Below are 16,921 nucleotides of genomic sequence, written 5' to 3'. Positions count from 1 at the left end.
TTAGATACGACGTTCCAGAATACATATTGATTCTATTAAGGACAGTAGAGATGTTGACAATTCATTTCTCAAATGTGATAAACTGACAAGTTGAACGGGGAAAATTATGAAAAATTCATAAAAAGATCCATTCGAGCAGTTGGCAGTTGCAAATAAGAAAAAAACCTAGGTTTTTAAAATGTAATGGGAGTTAGGGTGGGTTAAAAATGGTTCCTAGCGGAGGGATAACAAAAGACTTCAGTTTTGTCACTCGTTCAAGCTATTTAGCAAGCATGTGAAAGCAGCGTTTTCCAGCAATTCCCCCTGTGGATGAGAGGCAACCGGTGATGCCTGCTCTGTCCAAAATGGGCTTTCCAAACCTGGCTAGTCGTAATGGCTTGCAATGGGAGAGGAAGATTTACTGCCTTTGTTTTTTAGTGAGCTGGTTGACTTCGTTGCAGCTTCTCCAGGGACACAATTGTTCTTAATAATAGTGATATTTGTTAAGTGCCTACTATGTACCGGGCACTGTACTAAGCACCCCACCAGTGCCAGTCCAGGGGCCCTTCCATAGGAAGCCGGGGCCAAAATTAGAGCTCTGCACTAGGCTACGGTCACGGGTTAAAAGTGCCAACCCAAGCCCTCCAAATTGGAATGGAAGTCAAAGCAGTCTAGACTTAGTACAGAGCTCTCTGCACGCAGTAAGGGCTCAAAAGAACCATGGATGATGATTTTTCTGCTTTTTCTTCCAGAAATAACACTTCTGCTCAGCACACTTTTACTATAAAGTACTTTATATAAAGATTTTAAAAATGTTTATTGAACAAAAACATAGTAAAAATTATACATACATAACTGAAAGTGAATGCAGTCTGCAGTCATACCAATTTGGTGAGATTTGTACAAAAAGAACCAACACGTATAGGCCACGGTGTATAACATTGTAGCCCGAACTCTTTTAAGACAAAGCAAGCTTGAAGTGGAAGAGCCTCGCTAGCCTAGTATGGTGTGTAAAGTCTATCTTCTGACTAAATTTGGAGGGCCGGGGGGAGAGAAGCAGGGGAGGTAGAGGCAGGAGGCGCACGCCCGATCTTCCGTGAGGTACAGAATGGGAACCCTGTGGTACTTACAGCCTATTTTTCATTTATGCTTCTTGGTGTCAGATCTCAGTTTGCTCTGAATTCTAAACCATCTGATAACACATATGGTGTCTCCTTAGACCTGATTAATATAGGTCTCGTGGTCTATGTTTGGACTCGAATATAAGCATTTTTAATCACTCTGCAAAATGAATGTGAAATCAGATACAAACAGAAGCAGTGTGGCCTAGAGGAGAGAGCACGGGCTTGGGAGTCATCAGGCCCGAGTTCTAATCTCAGCTCCGCCATTTGGGCAAGTCACCTCATTTCGCTGTGCCTCAGTTAGCTAATCTGTAAAGTGGGGATTAAATCCTCCTTCCTTCAATTCAGACTGTGACCCCTATGTGGGAAGGGGACTTTGTCCAACCTGGTTATCTTGTATCTACCCAAGCGCTTAGAACAGTGCTTGACACCTAGTAAGCGCCAAATAGATACCATTACAATACATATATATATATATTTATATTACACGTCATTTCTTCAAAGTGTTACACTGAAGGAAAATCTGGACCAATTAACACCTTGTTTTTCTTCTGTGAAACGTTCCCACCAACAACATGATCCTCTGATTCCTTCCCTTCCCTGGGAAGAACTCTCTTGTGATTTTGAGTCCCGGACTCTATTTCAAGCTGTGAACATCCGATAGAGAAGGAAACATCTGAACCTCTGTTACCTCCCTTATTTAGAACAGCTGACTAATCTTTTTGCACACAAGCTGGTTTCCTATGGCTTCCATCAGTGGAGGTTCTGCAAACCTACTAGATGAGGAACCAATCACAACTTGCTCAAACAGGAGGTTGAAGCTGATTATTTCTAGGAATTTGGATTGTATATTCCCGTAGGCTTACTTGAGTGCTTCCTGCCAGTTTTCTTTTGGTCTCTGATGGGTGGTTTAGGTCCGTTAATTTTGCAGCCAGTTTTGGGTTTGCTTTGCAATGCCTGTAATTGAAGACTGCATTTAACTTGATCGAATTCTTGCGTGACTATATAGTGGCGCTCCTTGTTCTTCTCAAGAAGTGGAATCACGGCAAATCGCTAGAAGATGGATTCCCTTTTGCTTCGTCCAGTGTGGCCAGATTTCCACGATCGCTTCTCCAAACTGTGAATCAGAATGTTAACTGTGACATCCCAAATTACTATAACGAAATTGATTTCCGCTTCATAGCCTTTCCTTTCCTTCATGACATTTCCTTTCTCCTTAGGCTTTCTCCTTTTCCCTCTCTTTCCTCCCTCCCCGCACGAGGTGATTTTTAATTTAAAGCTCATTAGGCAGTGTATTTAACTGCAAAATGGTGCCATTTCATATTTTCGCTGAAGGGCAGCACACATATTTACATATAAAGATACAGCATTGCTTATCTAGCCTCAATTCTTTCATTCATCTGCTTGCATTGCTCATAAACTGAGCTGTAAGTTTTAAAGGTTCTTCTGAGAATTTCAGAGTTTTGGAAAAACTCTCAGCGCAGTTTTTTACCGCAAATCTGTAAGAAGCAGGGAGGGGACTCCTCCTGCTTCCAGGAGTCAGAGGATGCTCGAGGCCAGGGACCAATCAGCACTGGCCCCCTGGGCGAAGTGGTGGGAAGGACCTGATACAGTCTTCCTATCGCCAGGCTCTGGTTCCAAGGACACTAAAAGGTATGGGTAATTCCGGGTTGTTTGTGCTGAATACCTTCTCTTCTATCCAAAACGTCCATGGAACACTTCATTTCATGGATATCCCTCGTCTAAATATGGCTTTGTTTACTCTTTTAAAAAAACACATTACGCTTAATGTTTTTCAGTTCAACAAAGAAAAATAAGGCAATTTGCATACAATTTGAAAGCACTAAATACAAAGTTATAGGACCGTGCTTTCGTATTGCCTATCTGTGAAAAATAATGAAAACTACCATAGCAGTTTGATACTAGCTTTGTCTTTCGATCCTTTTCTCTTAATACTAGAAAATATATAAATCATTTACATAACCTTAAACATTATGCAAAAGAAGGCACAGCCGGTTATAAGTGTACATAAGCACAATGCAGAGTATGCAGAATTAAAAGGGAAAAAGCTTCACATCCTTATTAGATACATTGAAATCCATTAAGAAAAGTTCTTCACTGTCAACAGTGTTCAACACTTGAGGGCCATGTTCTTATAAAAACATTAAAATTCATTTACTGCAAAACAGATCTTATATATGTCCATATATAAACACTGTTTAAGAATGCTAAAGTAATACCAGACTATCCATGTGATGAAAAGTGCAAACCAAAATAATATGGGGTTTCACAAAGTCCTTCTCATAACACAGGAAATACTAGCCCGTGAGGGTGAATTTATTATATCAGTTAATGAGTCCTTAACGGGGCGAGACATCATCAGGATTTCTGAGCATTTGAAGACAGCAGTCCCGGAGAAGAGGCCCTATCCAGACTGGAGATCGGCATTGGTATGTGACCATTTAGCAGAGTTGGGAACTGCAAGGAGACAAGAAATAAAAACTTCCATTACCTCACGACCATAGTAATCGTGCGGACCCGGCCCCCGACATCTCTGGCTGTGGCGCGTTTGCAACTCGAGGTTATGGGATGGTCTCCAGCGGGGCTTAAAAAAGCAGTTTTGTTGGCTTATCCCTATTGTCCCATGGCTGAGTTGGAAGCAGAATTTGGAGAAGCATATCCTGGTCCCTCTCCAAACCAGCACATCAAAATTGATTTTCCTTTTCTAGAAAACATGTTCACTCTAAAAATAATAATCATAATGATTATGGTATGTGTTAAGTGGTTACTGTGTGCCAGGTACCGTACTAAGCCCTGGGGTGGATACAAGCAAATCGGGTTGGACACGATCCCTGTCCCACATGGGGCTCTCTGTCTCAATCCCCATTTTACAGGTGACGTAACTGAAGCCCAGGGAAGTGAAGTGGCTTGCCCAAGGTCACACAGCGAACAAGTGGCAGAGCTGGCATTAGAACCCATGACCTGACTCCCGGGTCCCTGCTCCGTCCACTATGCCGTGAATACACAAACATGAATTGAGACCTTTTCGCCTGCCTAAATCAATCGTTTTCAAGCACCCTGAAGTTGCCTTGATTTGCCTTAGATATCTAAGGAAAAAATACAAAATAATTATTCTGGTATTTGTTAAGCCCTTACTATGTGCCAAGCACTGTTCTAAACCCTGGCATAGATACAAATAATGACATGCACTTTTAAAATGTTAGTAACCACACTGATGAAGAGAAATAGGGAAGTAACACGGCCTAGTGGATAGACACAGGCCTGGGAGTCAGAAGGACTTGGGTTCTGGTCCCAGCTCCGCCACTTGTCTTCTGTGTGACCTTGGGTAAGTCACTTTACTTCTCGGGGCCTCCGTTACCTCATCTGTAAAATGGGGATTAAGACTATGAGCCCCATGTGGGACAAAGGACTGTTGTCCAATCTGATTACCTTATATGTACCCCAGCACTTAGAACAGTGCCTGGCACAAAGTAAGCGCTTTAGCTGGTGCCATTAAAAAAATGAGGGATAACAATGCTTTTGCGATAATCACTTTCAGGCCTGAATGTACATATATATTGGTCAGCCCACTTTAGGAATAATTAAAATCCCCATTTCAGTATTTAGGGCACTATGGCTAGATTTTCAACCCTCTCTACCGTGTCTTAAATGAACCTGTCACTAGCAAAGGACTGAATTAAATGACTCTTTGGATCCATTCCCTGGTCTTATGATGGCAGCACAATGAATATGAAATAGCTGGAGATTTTTCAGTCTGCACGCAGGCATTTGCTTGGGAAAGAAAAGAAGCCTTAAAAAATAAAGGGGACGGGGGGGGGGGGGGGTGATGCTTTACTCTTTGTGTGTTTAGGGAACACGTAATGGTCGGTGTTGTACGGCCATCATACATTATTTCAGTCGTCCTGAATCCATTTTTTTATGGTATTTGTTAAGCACTTACTATGTGCCAGGCATTGTATTAGTGCTGGGGTAGATACAAACTAATCAGGTTGGACACAGTCCAAATCCCACATGGGACTCACAGTCTTAATCCTCATTTTACAGATGAGGTAACTGGGTCATGGAAAAGTGAAGTAACTTGCCCAAGGTCACACAGCATTTTGCACGTAAACGATTTACTGGTTAAATCTGTAAATCAGAGGAGTTGCAGTGCAAATCCTTAAAAAGACATACATCAGTGAATCTATTTACAGCCAAAGTGACTATAGTTTAGTGCCAAAGCTGGGCCATAGACCCAAGATCCAGCAGACTGTAGCCTTGGGAGCTGCCTACGATAGCCAGCCATTTTTGCAATTCCCCATGGGAGAGGGACAGGGACTGTGTCCAACCTGATTAGCGTGTACTCATTCAATTGTATTTATTGAGCTCTTACTGTGTTCAGAGCACTGTACTCTACCCCAGTGCTTAGTACAGTGCCTTGGACATAATAAACGCTTAACCAAATATCACAGTTTTTTTTTATTATTGTTAAAGCCCCTGGTACGTACTAAGTGCTTAACAAATGCTGCTTAAGGCGGGGAGGAGGGACAGAGAGCGAGCGAGAGCCTGATAGTGAGAGAAGGCCAGATAGTAGAAAGCCTTGAGAGGAGTTTTTGTGTGATGTGGAGACCCAGGTTGTCAGTGGCGGGTTTTGAGGAGAAGTATGGACTGAGTAATGTTTCAAGAAAATCTGCAGCAGTCCGGAGTAGAGTTTGAAAGAGATGGAAGCTGGAGGGTGGGGGAGCAGGGAAGAGGGTGAAATGCAATAGTTTTCAGTTGAAACCAGCTCTCTGGAATACAGCAGAGGGAGGGCATTAGAGGGTAACTGATGTATTCAATCATCTCAGAGATGATGCCAATCAAGGAAGGATCCCATCTTCTCTGCCCCCAGAGGAAACTGTTGCCCAAAAACTTTGATCTGACCAAATAATGATTCTGATGGGCTGAGAATGTTCTTTGGGTTCAATTATACAATTCATGTGGAAGAAAATTTGGTTGAATTTACCCAAGTTGGCTCGAGGCAAGGTTTGACTATTGCAGTTTGATGTGCAGGATTATTATGCATAAAATAGGAATAAGCTTTTCCATGCAAAAAGACAAAAAAAATTCTTGCCGTTTCAAAACAGGTAAGGAGGGTTTGTTCCCTCGCCTCTGTCCTCACCACTTATTTTATCCTTTTTTGCAACGGACATGATTCTCACCTCTTTGGTTTTCCCCTCAAAATGTATGAAGTATCTTCTCGGTATCTGAATGGGTTTCTCAAAATTGCCAGCAGTAACCTGAGAGGTGTGCACATTCATATTTCTCTTCCCCTTGTCCTCCCAGGAAAGTTACCAGTTTCACTTGGGACAAATTTTTAGTCGACAGGGATCAATTCTAACTCAACCATTTGTCTAGGCTAATTAAAATGAACTAAAGAGAATGCCCTTTGAAGCCGCACAATATCTTCTATTATCATATTTTAAAATCTTTAAGAAGTCCCTCATCAAATTCCCATTCAAAAACTTGAAACTAGCACTGTTTGTTGAAAAAGCCATCCCATTTAGTACTTCTTAAGAATTTCCCCCTTTATCAAGAGCTAACCTCTGCCCCACCTGCGCTCTGACTGTATTGTACTTAGTAGCCCAGCGCTTAGCACACAATAAGTGCTTAACAAACACCACAATTCTTGTTATTGTTATGACTCAGACCAACTCTGTTGCAAAAGACTGAGCTAGACCTTGACCTCAACTCCCTGATGTGGGCCCATCTTGAGCATAAAGCTGGCCAATAATAATAATACCTGTTAAACGCTTACTATGTGCCAAGCACTCTTCTAAGCACTGAGGGAGCAACTGTATATATCTTCATTACCCTATTTATTTTGTCAATGAGATGTACATCACCTTGATTATATTTATTTGCTATTGTTTTAATGAGATGTTCTTCCCTTTGATTCTATTTATTGCCATTGTTCTCGTCTGTCTGTCTCCCCCGATTAGACCGTAAGCCCGTCAAAGGGCAGGGACTGTCTCTATCTATTACCGATTTGTACATTCCAAGCACTTAGTACAGTGTTCTGCACATAGTAAGCGCTCAATAAATACTATTGAATGAATGAATGAATGAAGTTAATCAGGTTGGACACAGTCCCTGTGCCACATGGGCTCACACTCTTCTCCCCAATTTATAGATGAGGTAACTGAGGCCCAGAGAAGTTAAGTGACTTGCCCATAGTCACACAGCAGATATGTGGCAGAGTCAGGAATAGAACCCAGGTCGAGGCCTGTGTTCTATCCACTAAGCCAAGCTGCTTCTCATCCATCAACATTCTCAGAGTCGACCCAAGCTGGGCTCCATCCAGGCACTAACTGGAGCTATTAGAATGGTGGCATTTGATAGCCACGAGACAAGTCATGTCTCCAAAAGAGAAGGGCCACCAGATCACATGACCTTCACACTCTGGAACCAGAGTTTCATGAACAACTCGAATCTCAAGTCCAACACACAGCGGGAGATGATGCGATACTATCTTTGAAGTCCCCATCTTGTAACTTTCAATCACCAGAAGGGGAGAATCGCTTGAAGGGAAACTCACCTGAAACAAGGTATTTGGTCCTTGCAGCCTGGCAGGACTCAACGGAGCTACAGGACTAAGGCTGCTCCAGAAGTGAATGCTAGACAGCAGCGGGCTTGGCGTCAATAGTAAGCCATTTGGAGTCTGCAAGATAAACGATCAAATACATAGCTTCTTACACAGGGGTCACCTTGCTTCATACTGTTCAGTCACTGAATAAACAAGAGCTCAGCTGAAGGCTCTGCTGTGTGAAGTGTGGACCCTCGTGGGCCGTGCCAACAGGGGAACGTGTTGCAGAGATGCCGGGGCTAAGAACTGGCAATCCAGAGGTGCCAGGGCAAAGTCCCCAGCTAGGGTCTGACCGATTAAAACTGAAATTTCTTATCTGCGTAGGAAATCCAGTGAGGCTTCTTTCTCCTTCATCTGGGGCACGTTCCCTAATCTACTCCCACTATCCCACTTCACTTTATAAAAATAGTTCATGAATACCAGTATGTTTCAGTGAAAATTAAGATCAATGACCTGAAAATATATGAAAAGCAGGAAAAATCTATAATGTAGTAACATGGGGGAGGGGGCAGGCAACGGGGAGACGGAAGGGTGGAGGCGGATTTAATAAATACCAGGACAGTGATTGACTAACATGGTTTGCGCTCTAAATTCAATTCTATTAAAATTAAACTGCCCTGACCTCAGTCCCACTCCAGCTGCTTTCGATGCATCAACTCTAGGGTTTCTGAAGAAGCAGCTGCATTTGTTTGAAACCGTGTCCTTCACGTGCACTTCGCTGATCTTTAAATGACATTTCAGATTCTTAACAGCCTCTGGCTCCGCTGAACCGAGATCCATAAATCCCACTTGTTCCCTGGCTTCTCCCTTCCTTGGGCTTTGCTGGCAGATTATGACCTAGGTCACTGCAACTTCAGGCAGTATGCTAGACAGGAACTTTCCCCTCTTTTAACAAAAGTCAAAATTCAAATCTCAAGGCTCCATTTTCTATGCTTCCAGTGACTTATGCATTCTGACAAGAAAATTCTACTGATAGTGGAGCCGGTGGTGCTGCAGAGAAAGTGAGAGCTCTGAGGAAGTGATGATAATAACGGTATCTGTTAAGCGCTTACTACGCGCCAAGCACCGTACTAAATGCTGGGGTGGATTCAAGCAAATCAGGTTGGGCACAGTCCCTGTCCCACATAGGGCTCACAGTCTCAATCCCCATTTTACGGATGAGGTAACTGAGGCACAGAGAAGTGAAGTGATTTGCCCAAGGTCACACAGCAGATATGGCGGAGCTGGGATTAGAACCCATGACCTTCTGATTCTCAGGCCTGAGCTCTATCCACCATGCCATGCTGCTTCTGGAAGAGGCTAGGAAGGTAGGCTCTACCTGGTTTTGGTGTTACTCTGGAATAGAGTACAGGGTGGCCATTTGTCCTATTTCTTACTAGACACTGTAGTTTCATCTGGCATGTCTTGTCCCAGTTATCAATCATATTTACTGAGCGTTTACTCTGCCAGGCACAATATTAAACATTTGGAAGAGTACAATGTAACAGAGTTGGAAGACACATTCCTTCCCCACAGGAACCTTCAGTCTAGAGGGGGAGCCAGACATTAAACTACAGGTATGTGCTGTGGGGTTACAGTGGGGTGGAGTTGGGTGCATATCGAGCGGTTAAAGGGTACAGATCCAAATGTGAGGATGGCACAGAAGGGCAAGGGAATTGGGGAAATTAGGGCTTAGTCGGGGAAGGCCTCTTGGAGGAGATGTGATTTTAATATGGCTTTGAGGCGGGGAGATTGATGGTCTGTCAGATATGATGGGGAGGGAGTTCCAGTCCAGACACAGGGTATGGACGAGAGGTCGGGGGTGAGATAGATGAGATCAAGATACAGTGAATAAATTGACGTTAGAGGAGCAAAGCAAGTGTTCTGGGTTGGAGTAGGATACCTCTGATAGAGCCCTGGATGCCTTTATGACTGGTATTTTTACTTTAAATACCCAGCTTCTTCCCTCCACTTTGAGTCTTGCTTCTAAGTCCCATGGCTCGGAAGCAGCTCCTGTGTTTACAGAGACCCAGGAGGGAAACGCAAGAGCTCTGGAGCGAGATGCGGGAGTCGAGGGCCCCCCTTGGAGGATGCTCTGGATTTCACTGAAGCTTCCACAAAATGTTCGGTATGACGTCATTCAGACGGCTGCACGCTCATCAAAGTGCAAGTAGCATTCAGGGTGTCTGGGTGTCCACCATCTGCAAATTCCATCACTGGCTATTCAACCATGGGAGTGGGAAGAAATTAGGATGGAGTGTGAATGCATTAAGCTGGAAGCTCACTATTGGCAGGAAACATGATTACCAACTGTTGTACTCTCCCAAATATTAGGTACAGCGCTCTGCACCCATCAAATTCACAATAAATACCACTGTTTGATTGATTAGGCTATTCATTCACTCATACTAAAGGTGTGCAGAGCACTGTATTACATGCTTAAGCACTGTACTAAGCACTTAGGCTCAAAAAGTCTGTCTAATCAGTTCTAGTGCCGTCAAGGTCACTGGTATATAAATCTCTCATTCTATTTCAAAGCAACTTCTTAAAGGTAAGCAGTCAGTTTTGAAAAGACACAGTCATTTCAGCTTATTTTTTCAACCCATGGGAGATCATGCCACAATGATTACCATTCACAGGAACAAGGCAATTCTGAAATAGACTTCTAGGCCAATCCGGTCAGTAGATGCCTTGAGGCGCCTACTCTAAGCAAGAGTTTGCCTCCTTTGAAATCTTCTATTTACATACCCCTGGAGCTTAGATCCAGCCACACCGATGCCCCGTTTTTAATACTGAGGGCTAAGAAGGTTCTGGGCATCCCAGGGCTCAATCACATCAGGGAGGCTGACAAAACTCACAGAGTTTAGAACTCAGTAGTCAAAAGCAAAGGACAGACTGGGTGAGTTTAAGTCACGCCCACCACAGATCTCTGGGCTCAGTCACCAAGCTCACCCTGACAGCATGCAGAATTCCAATACCACAGTGTGACTAGATAATCATTTATCAGTTTCATAAAAACGCCTTGGTAAAAGGGAATCGGGGTGTTTATGGTATTTGTTAAGTACTTACTCGGTACTAGGCCCTATTCTAAGCACTGGGGTAGATAAAAAGCTAATCAGATTGGTCACAGTCCATGTCCCATCTGGGCCTCACAATTTTAAACCCCATTTAACAGATGAGGTAGCTGAGGCACAGAAAAGTGAAGTGTCTTGCCCAAAGTCACAGCAGACAAGTGGAAGAGCCGGAATTGGAACCCAGGTCCTTCTGACTCCCAGGCCAATGGTCTATCCCCTAGGCCATTCTGCTTCTCTACATGCGTGTACCTGCTTAAATCCCACTCTCTCCACCTTGGAGAAAATGCACGGAATGTTTCAAACTTCAGAATTTACTATCCAGTGAGAAATTCCATTACAATAAAGACTTAGTTTCACCTGAAGAATGATATTCTATATAGGCTGTAGCCTTGGCTCAGAATGATGGAATAAAATAAGTCTGTTACATAAAATGGTTTAGTTTGGACCTGGAAAAGGGTATTAGAGTCCATCAGCTTATGCGATGTCAAAGGATTGTGTGACCTAAGGTTATCTAGTCAGTTTACCACACTGTTTCCATTCTTTTCATGGTTTTAGAGAAACAGGCATCTGTGCTTACCAAAATATGTGTGATGACAAATCAATGCACACATTATAACAGCATAATGTTGATACTCAATTATGTTTGTCCCTGCTAATTAATTAATGCTATTTATTGAGTGCTTACTGCATGTAGAGCACTATAATGATAATAATAATAATGTTGGTATTTGTTAAGCGCTTACTATGTGCAGAGCACTGTTCTAAGCACTGGGGTAGACACAGGGGAATCAGCTTATCCCACGTGCGGCTCACAGTCTTAATCCCCATTTTACAGATGAGTTAACTGAGGCTAAGCAGTTGAAAGAGTACAATACAACTGAGTTGGTAGACATTATTCCTTTCCATAGGCAGTTTAGAGTCTAAGTAACAATCACTAATCACTGATCAATCACCCTTTAGCATGTACACCCAGAGGATTCCTTTAAAACCAAATACCCAGAACTTGGATGTGAGATGAACAGGCCTCAAGACATGAAAAGAGAAACTGCCAAGTAGCAGCCCACCACTCTGAGTTTACTTTTCAGCCGTGGACACTGAAGCTCGGACATAATTTCCCTAAGATACTTTTTTCAAAATGATGCCAATAATTAGAAAATTACCCTGGCAGCCACATCCAATTTCACTGTACCTGATTTGGAAACAGCGTGGCCTAGTGGAAGGAGCATGGGCTTGGGAGTCAGAGGACCTGGGTTCTGACCCCTGCCCCACCCCTTGATTGCTGTGTGGCCTTGGGCAAATCATTTAACTTCTCTGTGCCTCAGTTACCTCACCTGTAAAATGCGGATTAGATTCTCCTCCCTCCAATTTAGACTGTGAACCCCATGGGGGACAGGGACTGTCCAACCTGAGAAGCCCTGTATCTACCCCAGTGCTTAGAACAGTGCTTGACACAAAGCAAGCACTTAACAAAATGCCACAAAATATTTTTTTAAAAAAACAAAACCAAAAAAACTTGTAAAGTCTGAGCTGTTTAACTTCCCTTCCTGGTCCCCAAGTCCCCAGTCATAGGGCAGAACATTGCTCTTGGCCTAGCTTTTGACCTCAAAACATTAACTGCCAAGACTGAGCCCTAAATGTTAAGGACACTGGAAAGAAGTAAGGGGAATATAGCGCTGGAAGAGTCAAAGGTCGACCCCAATTCCTGAACTACTAAGGAGCCATTTCTGCCAAAGGGCTGCTTTAAGTGGAAATACCTTATTGGAAGGAGCTTTGCAATTAGTGTGCCATAGCTTAGCCAGCAGGCAGGTAAGCAGTGACCCCTTGTCACACTCCTCCAGGACACTCCTGAGTGGCCAAGGCCCCAGGAATGCTCCAAAAGTCGGAGAAGCAACAGCAGGAAGAGCAGCAGAGACGGAGGACAAGGCTCCTCGGCCTGCTCTCACAGTTACCCTCCAGCACCAGGCACACAACGCCCCGAGGCCCAAATAATCCCATCCTTCCTCTAGCTGGGCTCTGCAGTGGCCAGGCTTTGGCTCACTTCCCTCCCAGGCAGGCATGGCCACTGGCATTTACCATGGCCATCTTTGTTAATTTTCATTTTCTTGTTACAGAAGACAAACATCTCTGTTAATGCTCCAAGGTTTTCTGATTTTTAAACTGGCCTTTCTTAGAAACTAATAAATCAATTACATCTTTTCTATAGGCAGTAACTAACTAATAATAATAATGTTGGTATTTGTTAAGCGCTTACTATGTGCCGAGCACTGTTCTAAGCGCTGGGGTAGACATAGGGGAATCAGGTTGTCCCACGTGGGGCTCACAGTCTTAATCCCCATTTTACAGATGAGGGAACTAAGGCACGGAGAAGTTAAGTGACTTGTCCACAGTCACACAGCCGACAAGTGGCAGAGCTGGGATTCGAACTCATGAGCCCTGACTCCAAAGCCCGTGCTCTTTCCACTGAGCCACGCTGCTTCTCTGAGCCACGCTGCTAACTCTCATTCAACCTTGTGGATGCTCCCAAGCGCTTAGAACAGTGTTCCACAAAGCATAGGGATTAGCTTTCGTCATCATCATCAACATTTAACTAATGTTTATTTCCCATTTTTGAGAAAGTTCAGATGGTGGGGCTTAAAAAACAGAAATTTAATTAGGCATTTGGCTTTCTACATATGCCCCAAGAAGAAGGCTTAGCCTAGAGGAATGAGCAAGACCTAATCCTGGCTCTGCCATTTGTCTACTGTGTTACTGCTTGGGCACATGACTTAACTATTCAGTGCCTCATTATCCACATCTATAAAATAAGGATTAAATAGTGACGCTCCCTCCCCCTTAGACTGTGACGCCCCACACAGGATCGGGACTGTGTCCGAACTGATTAACTTGTCTCTATCCCAGTTCTTTGCCCAGCGTCTAATGAATATCGCTATCACTGTCCATCATTATGCCCAGCGTACGATTTCCAGCACACTTCCCCACAAGCGTCCCTGGCCAATCCCGTCACCATTTACCTGCAGTACACTCTGAGGACCTAAGATTACCTCGTTCAAGTCATCGTACAGGATTTTCCACGGCTCATTACGGGCTTGTCCTCAGGCACTGCTGACTTACGAATTTGGAATTTCCAGGTACCGTGACCCATGCGAGTCAGTCAGTCAGTCAGTCCATCGTATTTACTGAGCGATTACTGCGGGCAGGGCAGAGGAGGAGGAGTCCGTGAGAGGAGCTGGCTGGACCTTACCTGTGCGGTGAAGAAGGCTGGAGTGAGGGAACCCGAGGGCAGGGCTGGGCTGTTGAGCGCAATCGAGCCGATATCTGTGCTGGAAAGGACCAGCGGGGGCGCTGAGATTTCCAAGCCTTTGGGTTTCTTAGCCTTTGGGGGAAGAGACGGAGATTTTGTCTTGGAGCCTGAGGACAGGTTCAGGGGCTCTAGAGAATCTGAGTCATGACAACTGGACTCAAGGAAGAGGCTTCTGTGTTCAGAAGGGAGCGGGGAGTTGGGGGACAGGGACGGGGAGCGAGATGAGGACGACGAAGGCGAAGAAATGCTGGCAGCATTAGGCAACATTAAAGAAGATATTTTGGCCGAGACGGACGAAGCCAAGAAGGCGGAGGCGGCCGCAGCCTCGGACGTGGAAGGTAGCGACACCAGGGGCCGCATGGCTTGCTTGTCTGTTTTGTTTGTCACAAACCTGATAACAGTCCTAACTTCTTCCACCGGAGTGCTTCCTTCGGATTTCTCCTCCAGTTTCTCCGTCTTAATTGGTTTGAAAGTATCCGGTTGGTTTTGTAGGGAGTTAATGGTGAAGGACGAATACAGGCCAGAATGGATATATTCATTTCGGCTTGCGCTTTTGAGGGCGGAGAGGCTGTGTTTGGGCTGTTCTCTGCCCTCGGGAGGCACCTTGCAATCGCTGTCCTGCAGCAAAAGGCTTTCTCTGCTGATTTCCACTGCATGGGGATCCATTTTCAAAATCTCAGGAAAAGAGACAAACTTGTACACGAACTTCTGCCCGATCACCTTCTTGATGATGTTCTGCAAACACAAACATAGACGTTAACGACGTTAGTGTGCTTAAAGATGCTGACTCGAGGACGATGAAGGACGGACCCGATGGAAAGTGGCCCAAAATATTCTGTTTGCTGGTGTCTTTCACCTTTCTCCTCTTAGAGAACAACTTCCAAGACAGGGAAAAAATCATTGCTAGAGAACGGCCGAATACATTTTGGATGAAATTCAAACAACATGGAAGATGTGCAGCCCATGTGGGGGTGAAGTAAAGTCAAATCCCATAAAAAAGAAAATGTGCTTAGATGGTGCTAGAGTGTTACCTATGCTAAAATGTGAGGTATGTACCTCTCTCTCTCTCTCTCTTTCATTAATTGACAACACCCATTCTTTCCTACGACGGTGCAGCTAGGCACTCTTTATCCACCTGTTAATTGGGTATTTTCTCAAATCCCCTCATCACCACAGTGGGGCTGGGAAAGTGACCCCTCAAAAGCAGTTCCCTCTCCCTCCACTCCCCCACTAGTCAGCCCTGTCAAAGTGAGGGCCACACTCATCTCTGGGGAGGGGCAGACTTTGGTCTGGGGTCTTTGGCGTCCACTACCCAGCACGTTAGGTTGGGTCCATGGCCAAGTAAGGGTATCAATGTTGTTCATTGCTAATCCTCCTCAGGTGTTTGGAAGGAACCACCAGTTCCCAAGGCAATGCCTGGCATTGTGGGCTGTTCAGCAGATTAGTAGGCTAGGGATGGATTTGAGTCCTTGGTTTTCTCCAAAACTGGACCCACAGATCCAGCGCAGGCCTAGGCCAATGGTGCCTTCTGACTCTAAAACACGATGCTGGGCTCAAACATCCAGCCCCTGAGCTGTAGATCAGAGAGTGAAAATAGCTTGGGGAAATAATGGGGCTTCAGAGGTTTTTTAAAAAATGAAATGAAATAAGTCATTTCTGCTATAATACAAGCTTTCATTCCACAATCAGGACCTAACATGATGGCAAAATGAGGGAATGTTCTTCCACAATGTGAGTCTGTTCTGATATAACCCAATCCACAATTTGGCACAAGTGGACTTGGTTGTAGGAAGGAACATCTGCATGCATGTGAGAGGCGTCGGGCAAGGCGTGATACCCATCTCTGCCTCAGCTTCACCCTATTCGACTCTAAAGTACCCGGTGTTTATGCTTTGCCACTTTACAATATTTTAATGGATACCAAAAAAAATGAACGATAAATGGCACAGATGTAAAACATTCTACTAGTGGTGGGCATAACAAGGAGTTATGAATGAGCATCAAAAAATGTCAGTCATGAGGATAATGCCACCCCATTACCATCCACTGAATCAAGGTTACTATGAACATTTTACTTTTTTGTTGTTTGTTTCATGTATTTGTTAAGTGCTTACTCTGTACCAGGAACTATAGTAAGTGCTGGGTCAGATACAAGCTAATAAATAATAATAGTGATGGTGTTTGTTAAGTGCTTACTATGTGGCAAGTACTGTTCTATGCACTGGGGTAAATACAAGGTTATCAGATTGGATGCAATCTCTGTCCCATGAGGGGCTCACAGTCTTCATCCCCATTTTACAGAAGAGGTAACTGAAGCACAGAAAAAGTGAACGATTTGCCCAAGGTCACCCAGCAGACGAGTGGCAGAGCCAAGATTAGAGCCCAGGTCCTTCTGGCTCCCAGGCCCCTGCTCTATCCATTAGGCCATGCCGCTTCCCACGCTGCTGGTTTTCACTTAATATGTGGATCTTCAAAAACACAATTCTGCATTATAGCAGAAGTGACTACAGTATTTTCGACTCAGATGTATGAATCTCTCAATCACTGGTATTTATTGAGCACTTACTGTGTGCAGAGCACTGTATAATGTAACAGAGTTGGAAGTCACATTCCCTGCCCACAAGGAGTTTACAGTCTAGAAAAGGTTTGTAAATGCTCTTTTAGTCCTGGAGCTCAAAAGCAAGTTCAGTTTGCAAATAGAAAACCTGTGTTTGGGACCATCATTCTCTCAAGAGCATTATTTTCTTTAATTTGGAGGGTTTTTTGGTGAGCCACCTGGCTTCCCTCTTTCACCTCAGGCTAAACTGTGGTCAGGACTCTGTAGAAAACTTCAAAACCCCCA

The 16,921-nt window shown here is 44.2% G+C and overlaps 1 protein-coding gene across 5 annotated transcripts in view; it reads right to left on the bottom strand.

Moving 5' to 3' along the window:
* Positions 1 to 3,015: 3,015 nt before the first annotated feature.
* Positions 3,016 to 16,921, bottom strand: part of ELK3 (ETS transcription factor ELK3) — a 52,345-nt gene continuing 38,439 nt past the window's right edge. For 3 of the 5 annotated variants that reach the window (XM_007670051.3, XM_007670052.3, XM_003431028.4), the window contains 3 exons: positions 14,020 to 14,814; positions 7,678 to 7,800; positions 3,016 to 3,578 (listed from right to left, as the gene is read on the bottom strand). In XM_007670051.3, coding sequence (XP_007668241.1) covers positions 3,480 to 3,578; positions 7,678 to 7,800; positions 14,020 to 14,814 — 1,017 coding nt within the window. In that variant the 3' untranslated portion in view covers positions 3,016 to 3,479. The remainder of the gene's footprint in view (positions 3,579 to 7,677; positions 7,801 to 14,019; positions 14,815 to 16,921) is intronic. The other 2 variants (XM_029078746.2, XM_001510934.6) reach the window with 1 other exon arrangement.

This window comes from Ornithorhynchus anatinus, chromosome 14, assembly GCF_004115215.2.
Source record: "Ornithorhynchus anatinus isolate Pmale09 chromosome 14, mOrnAna1.pri.v4, whole genome shotgun sequence".
NCBI classification, from domain to species: Eukaryota; Metazoa; Chordata; class Mammalia; order Monotremata; family Ornithorhynchidae; genus Ornithorhynchus; species Ornithorhynchus anatinus.
Note: the sequence above shows the minus strand (reverse complement) of the source record. Positions and strands in the feature narration are given on the sequence as shown.